This window comes from Trichosurus vulpecula, chromosome 1, assembly GCF_011100635.1.
Source record: "Trichosurus vulpecula isolate mTriVul1 chromosome 1, mTriVul1.pri, whole genome shotgun sequence".
Taxonomy (NCBI): domain Eukaryota; kingdom Metazoa; phylum Chordata; class Mammalia; order Diprotodontia; family Phalangeridae; genus Trichosurus; species Trichosurus vulpecula.
The window spans coordinates 240643079-240668471 of record NC_050573.1 but is presented as its reverse complement, the minus strand read 5'-3'; the positions used below and the strand labels follow the sequence as shown (position 1 = coordinate 240668471).

The following is a 25393-nucleotide window of genomic DNA, read 5'->3' as shown; positions in this document are numbered from 1 at the left end:
GCACACAGCTAAAGCTGTTGTGCTTTCAGCAGTATTCTCTGTGAAAGGTTACAAGATGCTTTCTACATTAATGTTCTTCCACTTACAGTTCAAGTTATAACTTTTTGAAAAAATATGTATCTTAATATTTGATGTAAATTGATTTTTTCCAGATTATAATAACTGGAACTTCAAATTTATTATTAAGTTAATAGCAATGACTCAGTTTGCTGTTATCCAGTGGCATGTTGTATTACTTAATGGCTGTTCCCTGCTCTGGAGGACTGGAGTTGATTAAGTCCTGAGATAATGACATTAGATTTGGAGTCAAAGTCAAAAGATTTGGGCTCAAGTTCTGACTGCCTTTTTACTAGCTGTTTGACCAGGAGAAAATCATTTAACCTCTTTGAGCCTTAATTTCTTCATAATAATGCACATTTTTTATAGTGTTTACAAGATACTTTCCCAATAACTCTTTGAGGGCTATAACTATCTCTATTTTACAGATATGCAAATTAAGCCTCTGTCCAAAGTCATACAAGATTAGTGGTACCTATTAGTATGTTAATATAAGTTTCTTGACTTCAAATTTAGCATTCCTTCCACTATTCTATGCTGCATTTCCATTTGTAAAATTAAGATAATAATGCTGATACTCTCTACTTCATAATGTTGTTATGAAGTAAGTACTTGGCTTCCATCAGAGAGAGAGACAGAGACAGAGAGTAAACACTAAAAAATAATTACACAGTGGCAGCTAGGTGGCACAGTGGGTAGAGTACCGGCCCTGGAGTCAGGAAGACCTGAGTTCAGATATGACCTCGGACACTTGACACACTTACTAGCTGCGTGACCTTGGGCAAGTCACTTAACCCCCCTTTAAAAAAGGCTATATATATATGTATGTATATATGTATGTATGTATATATATGTGTGTGTGTGTGTGTGTATAAATAAATAATTATGTAGTGTTACTGTATAAACATTTTACCAAGTTATTTGAGAGGGGTTTGGTGTTTTTTTCCTCTTAAAAGTATATTGGCTTTTGTTGCACAAAAATTTAAAACTTAGTGTTTTAAAGAGAATCAATCTGTCCAGTAAAGAGAAAATTTGGAATGGCAAATGAAGTAGGAGATTGAACTCTTATGTTTTGCTAGTTGAGAAGGCTAATAACACAGATGGGTCATTCTCATTTTACTTTTCTTCTCTTCCCCCAATATTCTCCCCTCCCCTCCCCATTCCTCCCTCCATACCAGTCAGCCATCCCCCTTTATAATTTACAAAACCTATCAACTATGCTACCCCCATGTGGACAAAGATAGGAGGTATATGAGTGGCTAAGGAGAAACTGAGACTGAGAGAAGTTAAGTGATTTGTCCAGGATCACACAGCTAGGACCTGAGACTGGAATTGAACTCATGTCTTCCTAACTTCTAAGTCTAGAACTCCACCTCACTGCCAAGTGCTTATTGGCTAGTAACATCTTCAGGCTTATTCATCCACAAATGCACAGTGGTGTAGAAGAGCAAAGTGTAAACTCTGGGGATGGAGGCTTTAGGGGATCTCCTCCCACCACTCACCCCAGCAAATCTATTTTTAGTAATGAAGAGGAGAGAGGGAGAAATGAGGTGGTGGGACAAAAGGAGAGACCTTGAATTTAAATCCTAGCTTCATTGTTTACTGTGTCACTTAACCCTTCTCAGTTTCTTCACTTGTAAAATAGGGATGATAATGCCTGAAATATTTACTTTGCAGGCTTGTTGTGTGGAACTCACTTTGTAAAACCATAAAACAATATGTTAATGTGAGCTGCTATGATTGCTGTTGTTATTATGTCTTAAGAGACTTGGGCAAGGATTCAGGCCAGTAGAAGGTGTGCCTCCCTTACCCTACAGTATAAGCAACAGGGGCACATGGCTCCTTCAGCATATATGTGAAATGGTGAAGTTGTTCTGGTCCAAATTCTGCCGCTGACATGTAATGGCTGGGTGTGCATGGACAAGTTACTTAATTTCCTTGAGCTTCAGTTTTGTCGCCTATCATAAAGTTGTTGTGAAGAAAGTGTTGTTATACCTTAAAGCACTATATTAGATTGAGTTGTTATATGTAGATAGTCATAATAATATTAACAGTAGGCTGGGATTCATATAGCACTTTAAGGTTTGCAAAACACTTTACAGATATTATCTGCTTTTATAAAGCTGGTGGGGTATTGCCTACTATTTGGTGTCTGCTTTAAGTCTTGACTCACACCTATCTCCTACACAGTGGCCAAAGTAATTTTCATAAAGCAAAGATATTTTGCCCCACCTCCCCCCCCCCACTTTGTTAATTCCAATAGCCTCCTGTTGTCTCTGGATTCAAACATAAACTGCTCTGTCTGGAATTTAAAGCTTTTTACAATCTGACCCTTTTCTACTTTTCTGGTGGTCTTACATATTATTCCCCTCTAATGTACTTTTAGGTTTGCTTGCTATTCCTCAGCAAGCATTTATTAAGTACCTAATGTGTACCATATCTTTCATTTGCATGCTTTTACACTAGCAGTCCTTCATGACTAAAGTGCTCTCCCTTAGAAACTCTTGCTTCCTTCAAGACTCAGCAGGAGGCCTTTCCAGGTACTTCCTCTCTAAGGTTACCTTGTATATACTTTGTATTTTGTGTACAAGTATCTCCTGATCTGAGATTCCCCCGAAACCCCACAAAAAAAATCTTTGTCTTATTTTCATTTTTTAAGATACCTTCAAATTCAATCTCTGGTGGAATCAATCTCATGGCATTTCTCTATATATGCTTTGTGTCATCTAGTTTATCTTTTCTACCTGTTTTCTTTAGTGTAATTTCTACTTCATGGAGCACCTTGAATACTATAATGTTGGAATTCAGTCATGGTGGCCCTATTGTCCTTGATGGTGAAAAGCTTATTATAAATTTTTTATAGATTTCCATTTTTATCTTCTCTATTCTACTTTCTTTTCATCCCTTAAACTTGTTTTTCCTTCCACTGCATTTTTGTTACTGTTGATAATCTTCTACTATCCTACTTTGTAAGCTCTTATAAATGAGTTGATAATTTCAACTACTTCTGTTCATGTCTTGTTGAAGTGATTTCTAGACTCTTCTAGTCTTGATTAGATTGTGGAACATTGATTCCTTAGAAATTCCAGTGCAATACAACCAGGTTGCTGACTGCTCATAATAATGAGGGTATTCTTAAACTGTATGCAAAAAAAAAAATTCAAAGCATTTGTCTTATGTTGTGAATGTGAATGAGGAAAAAGTTTTATTCAGATAGTCAAGAAAACTAATTTTTTTTTTGCTTGTTTTTTAGGATGGATTGGATGCTTTGGTATATGATCTGGATTTTCCTGCACTAAGAAAAAACAAAAATATTGATAACTTTTTAAGCAAATGTAAGTAATCATCTGTAATAATTAATTATATATATATATATATATATATATATATATGTGTATCACCAAATATTACTTATTTTAAAATTTATCCATTTTGTGTAATTTATATTCTTTCCATTCTGTGGTTAAAAAGCACTTGTTCATTAAAGCTTCCAACATAGGATTAGTTAGGGTCAGAGAGGAGGAGGATCATCATTTTTATTGCTCCTTAATAACACTTGTAAAAGATTGTGTGCGCAAAAAGATAGCATATAATGGCTAAAATGGAAAGGGTTTCAAAAGTTTTAAACTGTGTTTATCTTATCTTACCCCTCTTTTATATGATTCTATGCTTGTCTTCTATTACAATAGATAATTGGATTGCATCAATATTACTTAGTAATTTGGCAGATTTTTGAAAAGATTCCTTTGTCTAGAAAGTTGTAACATAGTCTTTTTTTTGATATGGCTGAAAAACTTGTCCAAAAAATTGTGTCAAACTAAGTGGAAAACTGATCATCTATAAAATTCTGTTGAGACAGATTGACTTGATATTTACTTACAGGGGTTTTTTTGGGGGGTGGGGGGATTTTTTTTTGTACTGAGACATAAATGCTACTTTCAGAATTGACATTGTGGAGTTTAATAGCTGTACACCATAGTCTCTTGGAACCATTGAGACAGCGAGGGAGCATAGTGGATAGAGAGCTCTGTATTTGGAGTCAGGAAGCAGGAGTGAAAATCCTCCAGTACTTTCTAGTTGTGGGACCCTGGGCAACTTTCCTCTGCCTCAGGTTTCTCATCTGTAAAATGGGGGTAATAACACTTACTTTACAAGATTATTTTGAGGCTCAATGTATTATTATTACTATTGATTTCACTTTCAATTTATATTTAAGGTGTTATCTTTGATCTACAAAGACCTATACAATTCCATATACCTATTGGACAAATGCTTATTGAATTAATTGTAGTTTATTGAATTAAATACAATATACTCATTTTTAAATTAGAGGAGTGTCTAAACTGATTATACAGAAGATCATTATTCATGCTTCAGTAAGGCTAATTCTGCCCTCTGTTTTAGATCCCATCCCTTCTTGCTTCTTCCTAGATCCTCCTGTCAGAATTACTCCCTGATTGAGTTTAGAACTCCTCACCATGTATGTTGCAAATAATCAAAAACAATTAAGTTCTTAACATGTACTAAGCTTTGTACTTTGTCCTGAGAATACAGAATCAAAACTGAAACAGTCTTTGTCTTCAAGAAGCTTATGTTCTTTCAGGAGAGAGAGCATATACATATAAGTCTTCTGTCCTCAAGCCTCCTATGCCACCTACTGTCCTGTCTCAGTACAGGACCACAACTCTTCTTATGACTTACTTGACTTAGAAAATAGACATTATACATTGTAAGCTCCCCCTTCTCTCTGCTCTGTAGTTCAGAACTCCTGTGCGGTCATCACCTTCTTTCTTCTAGTTGTTCTCTCTGAAAGAGAGGTGATCCTTCTCCTTTATACGGCTAACTCCTCTATTTGTGCCCTTTATTCTATCCCTGGGAATTTGTCTTTTTGACTCTCTAGTATTGCAGTAGCTTCCCAATTATCTTCCCTGCTATCATTCATTCCTCTTTTTAAGCCATCCTCTCCAAAGCTGTATATTAGGAAGGCAGAATTTATGATTTCAAAGAGAATCTCATATGTGCCTAAAAGGTCCGGAACCGCAGGATATAAGGAATTCTCTAGGCAGAAGGCAGGAGAACTAAAGCATGTATTTACACTCCACAGTAACAATCCCACAAACCAGCGTCCCCATTTTGATATTTTCATCAAAAGCTTCCAGGCCCAATAGGTCCGCCTCACAAGGGTAACTAGGAGGCCACAGAGAAGCGAGATGGTATAAAGCAAAATCATATACATGCTTCCCCTCTACGGTAAGAAGATTACCCACTAGCCTCTAGTCAGCTCTGCTACCGGCAGCTCAGCTTTGGCTGTAGGCGTCTCTGGCTCCAACCGGAGAAGGAAAGGAGGATCTTCAAGCTGTCCTTTCCCCTCTTATAGAGTTTTTGACATCATCAAGCGCCGCCTGAACGACCAGGGCCGATTGGTTCTTGACTTGGCCCCTCCCCCAGCGTAGACCACGTTAACACACCTCCCCTCAGCCAGGGCCACGACTCATCACACAGGAAGCTCTGGTCCTGCCCCGGAAGAGCAAGCCCCAGCGTCCAGGGAAGCTCAACGAGGCGAGCTGAGTCATTCAAAGAAAACAAAGTCCATTCTGGCTACAAGCTGCTAGAAGATCCTTTCTAAAATCAGAAGTCTGACTGTGCCACTCCTCTGTTTAAGAATTCTCTGTTACTTCTAGATTAAAGTAAGATCTCCTCAGCTTAGGATTTTTGTTTGGTCACACTCTCCTTTTTTACATTTATTTCACCTTATCCCCCTTCATTCACTCTTTGTTCCATCCAGCAAGATTGGCTTGCTTGTTCTTAGAACTCAGTATTTCATTTTCCATTTCCATGCTTTTGTAAAGGCTCTTCTGCATGCTTGGAAGTTACTCATCCCTTACCATGAATACTTAACATTAAGGCTCACCTCAGATACTGCCTCCTCCACGAAGCCTTTCCTGATTCCCCCAAGTAGTTAGTTTCTCTCACTTGTTAGATCATTGTATCTTTGTCTTTTTACTTTCTTTATCCCTCTGTAGAATGTATGTTCCTTAAGAACAGGGAATGTTTTTCATTTGAAAATCCAGGTTGGCTTAGCCCTAGGAAGTGGAGGTCAGCACAGGAACCTAGCTAATCCAGGGTGAAACCAAACAAGGCCAGACACCTCACTTACAGGCACATTAAGAAGCCCAAGGGAAACCCAAGAAGACACCTGCCAGTATAAAAAATTGTTGTAAATCTAGATGTCCCTCCAAAGAAGGAGAGAGTAACTGTAATAACTTTAAGCAGAGACTCAGATTTAAAAAAAAAATAGATTTTCTACAAGGATAGTATTCAAGGATAGTGAAGTAAGACCTAAAAAATAAAATAGAAGTTCTAGAGCAAAGAATTAGGAGAATAGAAGAGAAGGTTGTAACCCTTACCTAAGTGATGGATTCCTTAAAAACTAGGAAAGACCAAACAGAAATCAGAAACAACAGGAACAAACTTCCTGATAATTACGGGGAGATTAAAAGATTTGGGATGGGGGGAGAAAAGAAAAGAATTAGAATCTAAGATGGTGTCCATCAGTTAGGGAATGGCTGAACAAATTGTACTATATGAATATAATGTAATATTATGCTGGAAGAAATGGTGAAAAAGATATTTCAGAGAGTCCTAATAAGAACATCTCCTTGTTGAGTGAAGTGAGCAAAACCAGGAGAACAGTTTGTACAAGAATAAATAACACTGTAAAACAAAACAACTTTGAAAGACTTAAGAACTCTCATTAATGCAATGACAAATGAGCCAAGTCTCCAGAGGATCTATAATGAAAGAGAGATGATGGACTCAGTACAGAAAGAAACAGTTTTGTTTTTTGACATGGCCGCTGTGTGTTTTTTTTAACTCGATTATGCCTCTTTGTTACAAGGATATATATAGTGTGTTGTGGTTTGATTTTTTTTTAACCCTCCTTGGTATGGGGGCGGGGTCCACTGGGAAGCAGGTGGGAATAGTGATACAAAAGAAAGATAGCTGTCAAAATTTTTTTCAAAATGTACAGTAGAAAACAGAAGGAAGTTAGAAAGTACAAACAAACAGGACAATTTTGAAAGTAACGTGGCATATTCTGTATATGGCATGAAATGAATATTCAAATAATCCTCTTCTGTGTTCTTCTGTGGCCTGGAGTTAGAAATTTCTAAGTTCAAATTCTCCTCAGACCCTGGCAAGTCATTTACCCTTCTCTCTGCTTCAGTTTTCCTCACCTACAAAATGGGAATAATAGTACCTACCTAACTGGGTTAAGTTAAGAATCAAATAAGATAACACATGTAAAGCCCTTTGTGCATCTTAAAGCATTATATTATTGTTATACAGAAGTGCTTTTTTATGTCATGTTTAAGTTCAGAATAAAAGTATCTAGTTTTTTAAAAGTTAGGTAAAATCCTCTTAGGGTCCAGTAGGGGAAATTGTGTGTGTGTGTGTGTGTGTGTGTGTGTGTGTGTGTGTGTATGTGTGTGTGTTTGTGCTCGCTCACTAGCTCGTGCATGTGAGAGATGAATAGTATTGTGTGAAGATGTAATAGGAATTAAAAAGTATAATGCTCAGAGGAATATGACGTTATTTCAGGCAAGACCATAGAAGACAGGGACTTGAATTCACTTACTCCTCCTTTTCCTCTAGTCTGGTTTCCATCCCTAACACTCCACTGAAATTTCACTCAAAGATTACTAGTATTTTTCTTGCCAAATTCAATGATTTTTTTTAAGTTGTCCTTGTCCTTTTTGACCTCAACTTAACATTTAACATTAACAACTCACTCCTTGAAACTTACTGTTCCTTCGGTTACATTGTACTTCCCTCACTTTCTTCTTCGGTCTTTGATTTGTCTTTTCTGACTTCTCTTCCTTTTTGTCCTTCCTCTGGTAATTGTGGATGATCCCTTTATGTAGCTTTGTCTTCAGGTGGACTTTAAGCATTCTCTTCCCTTTAAAAGTCTTTTGCTACTCTGACTAAAACTATCACTTCTCTGAGGTTGATGCTCAAATCCTGATTCTTAACTCTAGTTCTATATTTCCACTTAACTCTAGTTCTATATTTCCACTTACCTACAGGGTATCCCTTCATATTTAATAACATTAAAATGCAGTGTTTTAGGCTTCCCCTGTCTTCTTGTACCCTTTTATCCAGCTTTCCTCCCAAAATAAACTCTACTTGTTCACCTAAAGAACAATTTCTAGTGAACAAAAAATTGTTAAATTGAATAGAATCAGTACTATCACTTTCACTATTTTTTCAAGATTCTTATCTGGAAACGTTTATCACCTTTAACTTGTTTCCCCTATGTATCAGTTAGGCAAGCCAACATCAATGGTGACCATGAATGTGCCTGCATAGTTCTGTATCGCAGAATAGAAGAGACTCTCCGTAAAGAAGGCAGAAGAAGTAAAACATTTATTCAGACACCAGAGGATCAAATCCCAAAACCAATAACTTCAGTTCAATATAGCAGCAATTATATCCCAAAACCAGTAAGTCTACTTCATCATAACAGCAAAGAACTTAAAACACAATATCACAGCAGGGAGCCAAGCCATCCCATAACTTTTCGCCTCTGCTGGGGCCTTCCCATAAATACTCACTCACAAATCCTAGCTGTTTGCTTGCCTGTGTCCTCTCCTCCCAGAGTTCTGAGAGAGAGCTTAACAGCTACTGTCAGGTTATATATACCCTTTTTTGGAGCCCTAGGGCTTCACAACCCTTGTGCCTAATTAGCAAAAGGGTGTAGGCCTTCCTACAAACCAGCCTTCCCTAATCAAGCTTCCCTTAACTAACCCCACTTGAGATCTATTAATGGGAAGATCTTTAATCACATTAACACCACACTGTACCCTCTGTATCCAGTGCAGTTCAACAAACATTAAGTACCATGTATATGTAAATTACTTTTCTAGGCAACCATGAAACAAAGATCAAAAAATTTATAATCTACTGAGATTAGGAGTTGAGGGAAAAGAGTATAATCTACATACTAGTTAAGTATAAAGTAGGAAGTCATGGGTGGAAAGAGAGCAGAGAACGTGCTCTAGGAATATTTGGGAAGAAAGAGAAGGGTCAGGAGAGGTAAGGGAGGGTTAGGTAAGACTGCATGAAGAACTTGGTACCTGACCTAAGCCTTGAAGGAGGGTAAAGATTCTGGGAGGTGGAGATGAGGAGAGGAATTCTAGGCATAGGAGTCAGCCTTTCCAAAACATGGAGTCAGGGATAGAATGCCAGGTTATAAAGAGAAGTAAATAAAAACAAATTATTGTGTCTTAGGAAGGGCCTCAGGTCACCTAGTTCAGCCTGTACCTGAGCAAGTATATCCTTTTAAGTATTGGTGCCAAGATCAACTTCTAGATTTTACTTGGAAGTTATCCCCACCCAATAATGGGGAACTCACTACCTCACTAAACTGCTTCACAGTGTATTTCATTTTTAGACAGGTCTAATTGTTAGGAAGTGCTTCCTTGTGATGAGTTGAAGTCTCACTCTCTAATTTTTACCCATTGGTATTAATTGTGCTTCTTGTAGCCAACTAAAACAAGTTGTTCTTGAAGGTTGCCAGTGATCTTTAGTTGTAAAATATGAGGGTCTTTTTTCAGTTCTCAGAACTTCCTTTTGGATTTTCTTCTTTGCTTTGATGTCTGTGATATTACTGTCTCCTAAAATTGTCCTTGTCTGGCTACTACTTCTCAACCTCCATTTCTGGATTGTTATTCATCTCGCATTCCAGCCTTTTCCCACTCTGACTATCTCCAGACTCTGTTATAAATCCTCTTCTCTTCTCTCCCTGTATCATTTCCCTTGGTGATTTTATCAGCTCCCCATAGGTTCAATTATCATGTATATGCAGATAATTCCATAATCTATATACTATTTTTCTATACTCCAGTCTTGGACCTCTACTTAACTGTTGGAAATCTCTACCTGTATGCTTGTATCTCAAACTCAGCGTATCTAGAATTAAACTGATTTCCTTAAATTAACTGCTTTTCCAGACCTTGGTGAGGGCCTCCAGCATCCTCCAATCACCTATGTTTGTAACCTTTGCCACTTTATACCCTTTCAAGTTTTATATCCAATCACCAATTCTGTTGAATTTACCTCCATAGGATCAATTATTGTCCTTCCCTTTTGTTTCACACATTAACTTCTTTAAGGTTTTTATCGCTTCTTAGATTCCTTAATGATTTCCCTCTCTCTCTGATTTGTCCTTGTCCACACACCAAGATAATCTTCCTTAGGCAAAGATCTCTGTCATTTTTTGAAGTTTTTAGAGCGATATTCACTTCCCAATAAATAATTCTCCCTCCAATACATTCTGATAAAAAAAGTTAAAGAAAAAAATCTAATGTCATAATTATACGTGAGAATATTTATAACCTTCCATTTTTGTGGTTTGATATTTAAATTTTGGTTATCTGGAACTAACACCATCCATTGTTTTTGACTTGAGTATTACCTTTTAGTGTCGTCTTTATGTTGTAGTAGTCATTGCAGATTTATTCTCTTGGTTCTGTTTACTTTATTCTGCATCACTTATAAGTCTTACCATGTTTCTCAGAATACTTTTTGCTCACTTTACCTCTTGGTTCAATAATATTCCATTACATTAATGTATTTTATTTTTTAAATCATTAATTGTTGAGCACAGCACTTCAGAACACTGCCTTTTGCAGTGACAAAAAGTAGGAAATAAAGTAGTTACCCATTGATAGGGGAATGGCTGATCAAATTGTATGTTAATGTTATGATAGCCATAAGAAGTGAAATGATAAATGTGAGGAATTCAGAGAAACATCAGACAACTCATATAACTTTTGAAGAGTGAAAGAAACAGAGTATACAGGATGACCAATAACATAAACAAAAGCACCACTAATAGGCAGCTCTGATTAATTATAATGACTAATCTCCATCCTAGAAAAAAAATTTGATGAGACATTTCCTTCCCATTTGTAGAGAATTGGGGAAACAGCTAGGTGGAGCTGCTGAGCTTGGAGTTAGGAAGACCTGAGTGCAAATCCATCCCAGACACTTACTAGCTATGTGACCTTGGCCAAGTTACTTAACCTCTGTTTGCCACTGGTGAAGGTAATGGCAAACCACTCCAGTATCTTTTCCAAGAAAACCCCATAGACAGAGGTCCACAGGGTCACCAGTCAGACAGGACTGAAATGACTGAACAACAACATAGCATACAAGGTACTAAGGCTAGTCCAATGACAAAATTTTTGTAAAATTAATAATCCTATTTTATCATATATAGACTTTGTTATTAAGGAGAGCATACCTGACACAAACCTATTATCAAGTTGTTGGTGGTAACTTAGTTAAGCTCCTGAAAATTATGAGATGAATAGGAAAAACATGTTCTGATTGCATTTGGTTATGCAAATAGAGCTTGAGATTGAGTGGGGAGGACAAGGGAACAAGGAATAAGAATAGTACCACTTTGTTTTTCCTTTCCCCTTAAGGCCAATGTATCACTATCAGAATGGTCTCTCTCCTATCCCTTATGAGAGGAGACCAGAAAAAGAAAAGAGGGTGTTCCAGATCGATGTCAGCTGTTCTTTCTACTAAGGTCTTTTGCTTTGCTTAATTGTTTTTCTTTGCTGCAAAGGGAAGATTCAATGTGAGTGTCATCATCAGAATCGACCAGTGAGTTCACTGGCAAAAAAGACTTCAAGGGAAAAAATCCCCTCTACCAATTTGAATCAGTAACAGTTCTCCCTCTTTGTAGTCTTAGAGAGTTTCCTGGGCTCAGGTCACACAGCTATTTGTCAGAGGATGACCTTAAACTGAAATCTTGCTTACTCTTAAGGCCCGTTCTGTTGACTATGCCTTGCTACCTTTCATGTAAAAAAATATTCATCATAACATTACTTCCTCACTCCACCCCTCACCTATTGTTGTTTTTCATTGGTTTCAGTAGTGGCCCACTCTTTGTGACCCCATTTTTCTTGGTAAAGGTACTGGAGCAATTTGCCATTTCCTTCCCCAGCCCATTTTACAGATGAGGAAACTGAGGCAAACAGGGTTCAGTGACATGCGCAGGGTCACACAGCTAGTAAGTGTCTGAAGCCAGATTTAAACTCAGGTCTTTCTGATTCCAGTCCTGGTGCTCTGTTCCCTGTGCCATCTAGCTGACAACAGACATCCACATAGACATACACACACTCACACACCAAAAAAAAAAAAAAAGTAACTTTGTATGTTTTCATCGTATGTAATTTTTCTTTTTATCCTTTACATTTGGGGGCTATAGATCTAGTAGTAGGGTTGCTGGATGGAAGTCAACTATTTTCTTATATAATTCCAAATTATTTTTTCTACTCCATGCTTAGTTATGAATTCTTCTGTCCTCAGATGTAGAAGATAAAACCTGCCATTCTTCTGATATTTTCAATGGCACTACTTTTACATTTGGATCATATACATTAGAGTTTATTGCGATATAGGGTATACTGTAAGATGCTGATCTAAACCTTCCACCAAACATCTTTCTAGTGTGGTTTTGTCCCAACTGTTAAAAAGTATGTTCTAGAAGTTGAAGATTGATAAATTATTCATTGATCCAAATCAATTCAGGAAGCTTTCATGAAGCATCTACTATATACAAAGGATATACATACAAAATGAAAAGTCATCTTTGTTTTTGAGGAGCTCTTGTTTTACACGGAGGAATATTTGTAAACAGATAAAAATATGCTACTCGTGATAATTTGAGGAACTAGAGCTAAAGATTCCCCTTAGGAGGTGACATTTGAGACAGTGACTGAAGGGAGCTCGCAATTCTAAGATGTGGAGGTGAGGGGAAAGTGAGGTGCAGAGGTAGTACTTGGGACAGACTGTGTTTATACGTATATGTTAGGGAGACAACAGGTGGAATCCAACATTTTGGGAGCAAGTAGGACAATTTGATTGGATTATAGGGTGTGTGAAGGGAAATCATATTTGGTAAGCCTGGAAAGGTAGGCTGGGGACAGTTTGTATAGGGCCTTCAAGTGCCAAGCTGAGGAGTTTGTATGAAGGTTCCTTGGTAGAAGGATAACGTGGTCAGACTTAGGCTTTAAGAAGGTCAGAGTTAGAGAGGTAGATTTGAGGATCATCTGTATTTAAAACTGGGAGTGAATCTGATTTTTCAAGGAAGACTGTACAAAAAGAGAAGGGGAACAGGACAAGTTTAGGGAACACCTACATTAAATATATTTTTGGGGGGAAATAAGGGCAGCCTGAATGAATATTTACTTGTTTGTAACTAGTAAAGAAGACATTAAATATTTTAAAAGAAGAGTAGGAACCACCAACAAAAACATAAGCAGAGATAGAGAACCAGGAGTGTGGAGCTTTTCTGAAATCAAGGGAGAGGAGACTGTATTTAATTGGAGGTGATGGTCAACAGCATCAGCTATAGGTAATGTAAAAACAAAAGATGCCAATAAAAATGACATACTTTCTTATATCTGAGAAGAAAAAAAGAGTTAACCAAAACTAGTACAGTGGAATAGTCTATCATTTTAATGTTTTTAAACACAAAATTCCAATCATAATGGTTATTTTTATGTAGTTCTTTGGTTCACTAACTTGAATGTTCTTTGTAGAAATAATAGCTTACATCTATATCACACTTTATAGCTTACAAAGAGCTTTCCTAATTTCATATGAGACAGGGTAAATGTTATTATCCTCAGTTTACATATGAGGAAACAGAGTCTCAGAGAGGTTGAGTGATTGAATTGAAGTTCCATAGCTAATAGTAAAGGGCAAAGCCTGGATTTAAAACCAGAGCTTTTGCCTTCATGTTCAGTGCTGTTTCCTCTACCCCAGGCAGATGATGTGTCACAATTCTGGACAGTTAGAAAATGACATGGCAACTTTTTTCAATGACCATGCTGCCTATCGACATTTCATTGAGGTATATTTTTTATATACTTACTCTTCTCTGGTTAGTTTGTTTAGATTATTCTTTTTCACTTTATACAAATTTTACAAGGGCTTTGTGCTATACTTTATCATAAATAAATATGATAAACTTGTCTGCAAGTAGGCATGTATAGAAGCTGCAGTATATTTATATGTATACGGGGCAGCTAGGTGGCACAGTGAATAGAGTGGTGGGTCTGGCTTCAGGAAGACTCATCTTCCTGAGTTCAAAACTGGTTTCAGATACTTACTAGTTGTGTGACCCTGGGCAAGTCACTTAACTTTGCCTCAGTTTCCAGATCTGTAAAATGAACTGGAGAAGGAAATGGCAAACCACTCTAGTATCTCTGCCAAGAAAACCCCAAATGGGGTCATGAAGAGTAGGACACATCTGAAAAATGCTTGAACTGAATATGTATGTATATGTGTGTGTGCATATGTTTGATTTTTTTAAAAAAAACAACAACCTTTCTTTTTGAAGCAAAACAATCATAGTACCATGCAACTTTTATTAGAATCTGGAACTTAAGTTTAATAGTTGTTCTGTGTTTTGTACAACTCTGAAATATGAAGCTTTTCCATGTAATTTCATGCCAGTGTTGACCCATGTGGATTAAAATAGCCTTATTTTAACCCATGACCAAATTTGGAATTAGAATATCTATCCACTGGGAATTTGTAAATTATTGTAGCTTATAGCACGACAGGTTTATATAAATAATTACAGTAATTCCCACTGCTGTTTTAAATTAAAGTTGACTTTCAAATAGAGAAACATAATGAAACAAGTGCTGAAGGTGCCAGATTAGGTTAGTGTTTCTTGTACCTGTTTGTAACATCTCACTCATTTATTTGTACCATTTAAAAAGAAAAAAAGGGTTTAAAATTCTGATTAGGAAGATAAAAATTTTATCCCATTGACTTAGAACAGAGTATATTACTTCTTTGCTTTATTGATTTAAAGCATTTTTATTTTAATTTCTATTCATATCTCATGGTAAATTAACTATCCAAGCCTGTTTTATCTTTTATTTTCGTTACTTGTATTTCTTGTGGCTAAGATTTTATTTTATTGTGTTACTATTAAGTAAAGAGAGGAGTTATAGGCTTTAAAATTTAAAAAAATAATCTTTTTGCCTAATTACTTTTTATATAGTATATATCATAATTTATATTTTGTTTAACAAAGAAGTTTATTAGTCATTTTGGATTTTTTTTGTTTTGTTTTTACTTTTTCTGAAAACTTGAATATGGAATAAGTGAAACTAAAAATAGTAATTGTTTAATACTTATTTCTAATCTTTTCTCTTTACACAGATAAAGACACAATGAATAAAATTAGAGATTTGCGCATGAAAGCTGAAGATTATGAAGTAGTGAAAGTGATTGGTAGAGGTGCGTTTGGAGAAGTGCAATTGGTAGGTTACTTCAGTGAACTTAATGGTGATTATTTTGGTAAGGGTGCCTATATTGGTTCAACAATTTTTAGTTTGAGACTGTTGGATTTTTAAAAAAAACTGATCACTTTGAATTTTGGTTGCCCAATTCCTGAAAAAGTGTGCAAATTATGGGGTAAAATTCGACCTGCAATGTTGTATTTTCCATAGAGAACTCTTAGGACCCATGTATAGGGAAAGAAGGAATTGAAGCTTCAGAAGTAGAGTCTTCCAATTAGTAAGAATTGAGTATCTGATAAAGTTTTAGACAGTCTGTTTAATTAAGTAGCAGGGTTGGGAGTGAGGGATATAATTTTCTTCCTCCTTCTTTCTGTTTACCTAGCCTTGTAACATACCTCATGTGTCCCATCCCATCCTTCATTTCTCTGTTCTGGATCTAAGTTGCCTGGCATTTGCCTGGTATTTGCCTGGCATGGCAGTCTTAATGGTTTGCTAGGTTATTTGCTTTCACAGCCAGTTGGCTTTCAAACTGACAGACAAATGATCTGTTTATTATTCATATTTAGTGTGCATCGTGTACCAGGGTCTTTCTCATGTTATTATTGGATTTCTTTTGGATAAACAGTTATGCCAGATCCCTTTAATTACTAAAGATCTAATCCAAGGTAGATAAAGCATTTTTTACTAGCTTATGTGCTAGGCACTGTGCTAAGTTCTGGGGTTACAATTACAAACTGGTGTTCTAATGATTAAAGAGAATGCATAAAGGGGAGCTGGAAAAGGTGGGGCAGGAGTTTATGTGGCGGACGGTAAAGAGCAATGTACGTGAAATCCTTTATCCAAAAGGGGCTAATCGTCTTCATTTTCTTCCAGTTAGAGATCAAGTACTTATTCCTTTTTTTCCTCTTACAGAAGAAGTAATTTTATGAAATAGGGAATGTGGGTAGGCTTCACAGATTGGACCTTTTGGGGACAGTGCTAAAGATAGCACCGTAAAATAAGGAAACTAGTGAAACTTAATGATCTCTGATAAGTATAATTTTTAGAAGAGTAAAAGTCTGGATGTTCAGACAACTGTTGTGCATAGATTTCCCCCTCTCCCTCATTTCCCCTCACTTTCTCCTTTTTACTTAATTTATCTCTGTTATCTATCTCTTTCTCCCAAAACTTCTTAAGATGCTGCTGCCAAACATGTTAAGAAAAAAACTTTTACTTCCTGAGGCTGTCCATTCCATTTTTTAATAACTCTGTTAGGAAGTTTTTCTTTTATCAAACTGAAATTTACCTCTTTGCAACTTTTACCCATTGCTTCCAGTTCTTACCTTTTGATTAAAACAGAATTAATTTAATTAACTCTCTTTCACATGACAGCCTTCTTAGTACTTGAATATAGCTATCACATCCCCCCATCTTTTCTTGTGTAAGCTAAAAATCCCTAGTACCTTCAACCAAACTTCATGTGATAGAGAAGCGTTTAAAAATGCTGGTTAATTGATTAAGGTCCTTGACCATTCTTGTTGCCCTGCTGAACATTCTCCTCTTTATCAATTTTCTTTGTAAAATGTGGTGTCCAAAACTCAATATAATACTTCAAATGTTATCTGACCTAAAATATCACTCCCTAGATACTATTACTTCCCTAAAACAGCCATTAAATCTATTGACTGCCGTATCCTACTGTAGATTCATTGAGTGTGCAGTTCAGGAAAACCCTCAGCTCTTCTTCAAACTGCTTTGTAGCCATGCTTTTCACGTTTTGTACTTAGGAAAATGATTTTTAGAAACCAAGTAAAAGATTTTATATTTATCCTGACTTAATTTCATCTTATTAGATTCAATCAAATGTTCTAGGCTGTCAAGATCTTTTTGGATCCTGACCTCATCATCCAGTGTTGGCTGTTTCTCTTAGCTTTGGGTCATCTGCAAATTGAGTAGAGATCTTGTATATCTTTATCCAAGTCATTGATAAAGATGTTAAATAATATACAGCTACTAAGCACTGCTAGAGTCTTCCTTCTAAGCTAACATCAGACTATTAATGGCTGTTCTACGAGTTCAGCCGGGAGTTAGAATGGCAGTTCTAGTTAAAAATAAATAATCTGAATTGGAAGCTAGCCTGTCTGGTTTCTTTAATACAGAAATGGTGTTCATCACTGAAACAGATGGTATTTTTCTTCCATGTAATCTCATTGTAGAAACAAAATGATAAGGGCTAGGCATCAAAAGTGGTTGGAGGAAAGTGAGTATTGGTTTATCAGTTTGATCAATTTTGACTTACACTAATAATTAACATGCATGTTACTTTTTGTTTTATGTAATTACATAGCACAGTAGTCAAAGATTTTCAGAAATCAATGTAGACAATACAATGCTGTCTTTTATTAAAGTGAGTTAAAGTCTAATTTGTTAAATATGTATATATGTATTTCAGCTAAAGAAGGGATAATTGAGGTGACTGGGCTGTTAAAGTAACTTTTTTTCAAGTTGAAGTATTTATCAGATCTCATGAAGCTGTTATACTCATTTAGTGAATTGGTGCACTTTATTGTGATTTCTTGAAAATAAGAAATGCTTTCTTATCTAAGATAGCATAATTATTTAAAACAAAACCTTTGTTTTAAAGGTAAGGCATAAATCCACCAGGAAGGTGTATGCTATGAAGCTGCTGAGCAAATTTGAGATGATTAAGAGATCAGATTCTGCTTTCTTCTGGGAAGAACGGGACATTATGGCTTTTGCTAACAGCCCCTGGGTGGTTCAGGTATAGTTATGCCACTGTTTTATTTTATTAGAGCATAAATGTCTTAATAGGAATGAGAGAAGAATATGGAAGGAAGGAAAGAATGAAGGAAGAACTTATAAAACACTTTGTATAGGCCAACCACTGTGTTAAGGGCTTTACAAATATTATCTTATTTTATTCTCACAACAATCCTGGGAGGTAGGTGCAATCATTTTCCTATCTTACAGTTGAGGAAGCTGAAACAGATAAGAGACTTCCTCAGGATCATACAACTATTACATGTTTGAGGCTGGTTTTGAATTCAGGTTCCAATGACTCTGAGCCAGCACTCTGTCCACTGTGCCAACTAGCTGCCCATTGATATATCATGTAACTAGTACTATAAATGGAACTAGAACTGAGTCTCCCCAACATTAAGCAGGTAGTTTTTCTCTGTAGTACTTTTCCTGAAATGAGAATTTTCATGAGGTAAATGGTATTACCTTGATTTTTGTGATCTGATATGTACGTAACTTTAATTTGAGATTCAAATCAAAATAATGGAAATTGCCATTGGTGTCTTTTGGACAGTTTTTTTTTAAATGGAGTACTTTTTTTCCTTCAAGGAGAATCACGTACCTGTACTGTTGATACTGTTGTTTTCAGTGGTATCCAACTCTTAGTGACCCCATTTGGGATTTTCTTAGGAAAGATACTGGAGTGGTTTGCCATTTCCTTCCTCAGCTCATTTTACAGATGAGGAAACTGAGGCAAACAGGGTTAAGTGACTTGCTCAGGGTCACAAGTGTCTAAGGTTGCATTTGAACTCAGGTCTTCCTGACCCCGGGACCAGTACTCTGTCCACTGAGCTGGCCCTCAACCTGTACTAACAGGTTATATATGCTAGTGATTTAAATATAGTAATATAGATAGCCCCTTGTTACAGCTGTATTCTAGTTTCAGAGATATCCTTCCATCTTTGAAAGTAGTGGGCTTCCTTCTAAGTTTCAAATTCAGAAAACAAACAAACAAAAACAACCCAAAACAAAAACCATTTAAACCAGAAACTTAACAAAAGTAAATGGCTTAACTATGGAAGTTAAAGACCAAGCAGGGACCTTGGACCTTGGACAAATCACTTAACATCTCTGGACCTTAGTACATGTATAAAATGGGTCTTGGACTACTTGACCTCTGAAGTCCCTTCTAGCTCTAAATCCATAATGCTTTATTTGCTATAGTATTTAGGGGCAGACAGTATGTAGAATGTGATTATCCTGAATTAATGTTTATATTTATAAGTAAAAAATTTATATTGATTAACTATTTTTGTTGGTCCTCTTTTGATAAGATGACTATTTTGTATTCATATCTTAAATAGCTTTATTATGCATTCCAAGATGATCGATATCTCTACATGGTAATGGAATATATGCCTGGTGGGGATCTTGTAAATTTAATGAGCAACTATGATGTACCTGAAAAGTGGGCCCGCTTCTATACTGCAGAAGTAGTTCTTGCTTTGGATGCAATCCATTCAATGGGCTTTATTCATAGGTAAGAATTTAAATCATTAAAAATCATTTTCTTGGTTTGTTAAAATAAAAAGCAAAACTTTTGTAAGTTTATTCTGGCATTGAGGTTCCTTTTCAGCTAATATAACTCAAGAAGATAAATCTTTTAAAATTCATAGGCTTATCTTTCCTTTTCGAAATAGGTATCAATACATTGTTTCACAATTTTCATCACAATCTTTTTAATGTGGAGGTCATTCATGTAATCAGTTATACATAACATTCCTTCTAACTGCTTAACTTTAAAACAGTATATAATAGGAAGACATTGTCAGAAATGTTTTGTAGTACTTTAGTAGTTAGCCTACTTTTTTTTCCCTAGAGATGTGAAGCCTGACAACATGCTGCTGGATAAATCTGGTCACTTGAAGCTAGCTGATTTTGGTACTTGTATGAAGATGAATAAGGTTAGTATATTTAGTTATGAACATGGTTTAGCCAAATGAAGAAAATTACATTGTTAGGAAATGTTACTAACCTTATGTGGGCTTTTAGAGTATTGACGTGGACTGTCTTTATTTGTTGAACTGGATACCATGGTAGCAATGCTGTATAAAGAACTTGTTCATGATTTATTTTTTCCTCTCTATTTAGGGTAAGTGTAGATTGCCAGATTTACTAAATCCTTCATAACAACTTTATAACATGTACTTATTGGTAACTGAAAATGGAATTAGTTTTAATATTACCAAATAGTTGTATCAGTGTTGTGAGTGGGCTCCAACAAATTCTGTCAGTGTGTTTATACTTTTACATTTTATTGTGCTTTTGGATTTTTGAATTACATTTTATTGTTCATAGTTCTAAAAAAGCAAAGATTCTTCTCCTTCCCATTAAAATCAGAGTTTATTTTAATATTTAAGATTCATCAGAAAATAGTAACCAAATAGTGAAAAATTACCTTTTTCTAAGAAAATAACATTTATTAGTTTATTATGTATTAGGAGGAAATCTTTGGCAATTTTTACACTAAAGGTTTTATTGCAGTTTTTAAAATTGATAAATGGGAAGGTTTTGTGCAAATTATATAGAATTTGTTAATTAATTCAGTAAACCTTTATTAAGCTCTTATTTACATAGCACATTCCAGTAGGTACATGATAAGCCATGTACACAGATACACACAATGTATAAGAAGAGAAAAATTTATAAAAAGAGTTATAAAGTTCCATGAGTTCAGATGAGAAACTATAGCTTTGAGGTAGGTGTTGGAGAAGGAAAGAAAGAATCTGGTAAAACTTCATAGAATTGAGGGTAGTTGATCTTATCTTTTAAGATGGTGACAGATAATTTTATTTTTCTATTTGCTCTTTGCATTTTCAAGCATTATTTGTTAGATCTTTTAGCAGTGCATAACTAAGGCCTTTATTTATTAAGGATCTATATGGTTCTTCAAAAATATTTTATGCCTTAAAAATGTAAAATTCTGCTTGTGAGGTTTCTCAGATATTTAGCATATACTGTGCAAGGTACTGTGTCAGGTGCTAGAGATACAAAGATGAAAAATGACAGTGCTTCCCTTCAAGAAGTTTATAGTCTAATGGGATATGTGTATGAGGGATAAGACAAGCACACCGAAATAAGTATGATACAAGGTGATAAAACTACCGCAACCTGTCAGACAAAAAATAAGAAATTTGAAATGAGAGAAATCATTTTTAGCAACAGAGATCAGGTTTTCTCTTCAGAGAAAAAATGCTACATAAGGCAGGGCCTTAAATGAAATGAAGGAATTTTTATATGTCAAAATGTGGAAGAAGTGTGTTTTGGCATGGGAATGGGCTATGCAGATAAACCACATTTGGAGTGAGAAGTATTAATTAAGGATCAACTAGTATCCTAGTTTGACTAGAGGTCACAAGGAATGCCATGTGAAATCAATTTGGGAAGGTAAGCTGAAGCCAAATTGTTGGAGGCTTTAAATGCCATGCCTCAGTGGTTTGTATTTCATCTTAAAGGCTTGGAGAAGACACTTTTTTTTAACAGGAGTGACATAGTCAGATTTGTGCTTTAGGAAGGTGATGTTGGCAGTAGTATGAATATATGTATTGGAAAGGAAAGAGACTGGAGATAGGAATACTAGGTGATAAGTTGTTAAAATAACATGGTCCAGGAGTAATGAGATATTGACCTTAGAAGGTAGCTGTCTAATAGTTCAGGATAGATGTGAAAGAGATTATTGAGGAATAATTAATGAAATGGTGAGGAAATGGGAAGATTCGAAACTGAACAGGATTTCAAAGCTGGGTGGTCAGCAAGATGCCGGTGCCATCAACAGAAATAGGGAAGTTTTGGGGAAGAGGAGCAGGTAAGATCTTGGGATTTTAAAGGTCATCTTGTCCAACTCCATTACAGATGAGGAGATCGAGTCTCTGAGGTCAAGTGAATTGCCCAGGGTTACACAGGTAGTAAATGGAAGACCTGAGATTTGAAACTAAGTCCTCCGACTGCAAACCCAGTACTCGTTCCTCTTTACCACACTGATTTCACTTTTGGACATGTAGCATTTGAGTGGCAAAAGGTTTCTAACAAGTAATTAAAAATGATCTCAGAGGGGAGATTAGAGAGAGGAAAAGAATGGATGAAGATTGAGAGGTGTAAAAGAAAAATGAAGGTGAAAGTTCATCTACTGAGAAGGGTTAATAGTAGAAATGGGAGGATGGATGCTTGAGGAGAGTGGAAAAGGTTTGAAACATCTACTTTATGGCATGTGGTAGAGAGTTAGATGAGTGAGATTGCCATGCAACAGTGAAGGTCCTGCTAAAGTTAGCCAGCATGAATTCGTTGTTTCATTATGCAGTTTTGTGATGTTTTCCAGCAGCATTCTAGTAGCACAGAAGGTGATGATGATGAGAGGAGAGGGATTCTAAGATTGAGGATTAATAGGATTGGAACCGTAGAAAGAGAAGGGATGGGAATGCCAAATTTTAGGGATACAGATAGTGTGTTTTTAAAGATTGTTTTACTGTGTGTTCTGTTTTTATCAAACTTTGCTCCCACCCAATATACTCTCCCTTAAAACAGAAACAGCAAAACAGCTCTGAACAAGACCCCTTAATACAGGAGCCATGACTAAGAGAGTAGACAGTATTCCTCATTGGTAGTCTATCATTTCTCTTCTGAAAAGAAGGAAGTGTCCTCTGACATCATTCACCTGGAATCAGTATTGAGTGTTATACTTGATTTGATTTTCTTTTGTCCTCTAGTGTTGTCTGCAACATTATTATACATGTATTATACATTATAGTATGAGTTCACATGAGACTTTTCTTGTTTTTTTGAATTCCTTATGTTCATCTTTCCTTGTTAATACTCCACTGTATTCACTACCAAGATTTATTCAGTCATTCCCCAATTAATGGGCACCACCTTTTTCATTTTCTAACTTTTGTAAAAGTGATGCTAAAAATAGTTTCTGTTACTGAACTCAATGGGGATCATAAACCCAGTAGTAGGCTTTCTGGGTCAAAGGGTATGAAGAGTTTAGTAAGTTTTTTCTTTTTCCACATAATTCCAAATTGCTTCCCAGAATGACTGGATCAATACATGCTTCCACCAGCAATGTACCAGTGTGCCTACCTTCTCATAAGCCTTTTAACATTGACCGTCTTAAGCTTTTTTCATCTTAGGACAGTGTATTATTAAAGTGACTGGCTTTGGATTCAAGACCACTAAAGGAGGAAAAAGGAAGCCAGAACAGGGATAATGGAGAAGGAGATGAGAGAAGGAATATATACTATAAGTACATAAAGTTGCTTTAAATGAACTAAAGTCATAATGTAGACAGTGATAAGTCCAGCAGGATAGGAGATTATGTTCAGAAAAAGGAATTTCAGGGTTAAGGGTATTAGAAGTAGAGAAGTTTTAGGTAACAGAGAAGTCTAAAATGTGGTCACTTCTTTGGCTGGCTTGAGAGCCAGTGGAGCCAAAGGACCAAAGCAGAGAAGATTGATGAACTTGAAAGACCAGTATATTAGTCATCAGTATCAATTTTTTTCCATTGTCAGGGATGATACGGTTGGAGTGAAAAGGAAGAGTGTTAGTTCTAAGTGTTTTTCAAATGAGGAAGTAAGAGGTCAGTACATGGCAGGGATAAGGATCCAAATAAGATGAAATAATCCATTTGTTTTATGAATTTGAAAGGAGAGAGAGATGGAGTTGTTGCATGATGGAAGTGGACAGTAAGGAATTAGTGGAGTCATTCTGGCCCTGTATGTTCTTATATTTTCTCAGTATGATGCTGAAGGATGTCCTATTTAATTAAGTGCCAGAAAATAGAAAGTCTGTAAAAGAGGAAGAAATTGGAGGCAGCCAAGGTAGTTTTTAAACAATAGAATGAATATCTAGACAATACAGTGGGTGTCCAAAAAAAGTAGAAAGAGAAGGATAAGTACTGGAGAAAGAGTGTGACTAGGTTGAATAAGTATGACAGTACTTACTGGGCAAAGTAGCAAGAGAAAGAGCTTTTCACCTAATTAGGTGGTGTTATTGTACAGCAGGGTTTAAGAGGGTGTGAAGTTTGGAGTGTAGTTGTGGAAATGCCAGGTTTGTAGAAATATACAGCGTAAATCGACCTCAAGATTCTAAGTAGATTATTGATGTGAGAGAAACTTGCAGATAGATAGCTTTTTCTGGATAATTTGGAAGGCTAGGAAGGCTGGATGTTTACAGTGTGTGAAGGAGGAAGGCCTTCACTGATTTCTCTATGGTAATTCTAAAAAGGTTTTATTGAGGAAAAAATTTCCTTTGTGTGAGTTTATGTCTATATTTGGATTCATACTCTGATTTACCACTTTTTATAGGAAGGTATGGTACGATGTGATACAGCAGTTGGAACACCTGACTATATTTCTCCTGAAGTATTAAAATCTCAAGGTGGTGATGGCTATTATGGGCGAGAATGTGATTGGTGGTCAGTTGGAGTATTTTTATATGAAATGCTTGTAGGTGAGTAAAATAGAACTTAACATATTTATAGCATAGTATATTTGTCCTAAAAACTCATCATTGAACTGTTACCTTTAGCTTTTATTTAGTTGATCTCTTTATTTTGGTTTATGTGGAACGAAAAGCTTAGTCAATCATTTAGCTATCAGGTACATTTTCCTGATGTATCAGTCTTTTTGAGGTACCAAATATGCATATCTTTTATCTTTAACTCGTGTATAATGCATATAAATTTGGATGCTTTTTAAACTTGATCTTGATGGCTTAAATGTAGAAAATTTTGTTTTATTTCTCATATTACTTTTTCAGGTGATACACCATTTTATGCAGATTCTCTGGTTGGGACATATAGCAAAATTATGAACCATAAGAATTCTCTTACCTTCCCTGATGATAATGATATATCAAAAGAAGCAAAAAATCTTATTTGTGCCTTCCTTACAGACAGGTAAAATATCTTACAAGCAGGCAAAATATTTTAAAACTAGAATGCTAAGGGGATTTTGATTTTCCATAATGAGGACCTATAGTTTAGCTATTAGGTGCTTATAATATCAAATGTTTTATTTTTAAATTAACAGGTGCCTCATTTGTGAACACAGTAAGAGTTGTATAACTGTCTATCTTGTTTTAATCTGAAACAGGGTGTATGGTAGGGAGAAGGGATATTATCCTAGTATTTGAACTTTGTTTTGTAGCTGTAACTCTTGTCACCCTTCATTAATTGTTGAGCTTCTGTCCCCTATGGACTAAAGCAC

At 35.9% G+C, this 25393-nt stretch overlaps 1 protein-coding gene across 2 annotated transcripts in view; it reads left to right on the top strand.

Annotated features, from left to right (window-relative positions):
• The window catches only part of ROCK1 (Rho associated coiled-coil containing protein kinase 1), a 147331-nt gene that overhangs the window by 47620 nt on the left and 74318 nt on the right, over positions 1-25393 (top strand). For both annotated transcript variants that reach the window (XM_036755897.1, XM_036755889.1), the window contains exons 2-8: positions 3311-3392; positions 15313-15413; positions 18016-18153; positions 19496-19671; positions 20011-20095; positions 24491-24635; positions 24945-25083. In XM_036755897.1, coding sequence (XP_036611792.1) covers positions 3311-3392; positions 15313-15413; positions 18016-18153; positions 19496-19671; positions 20011-20095; positions 24491-24635; positions 24945-25083 — 866 coding nt within the window. The remainder of the gene's footprint in view (positions 1-3310; positions 3393-15312; positions 15414-18015; positions 18154-19495; positions 19672-20010; positions 20096-24490; positions 24636-24944; positions 25084-25393) is intronic.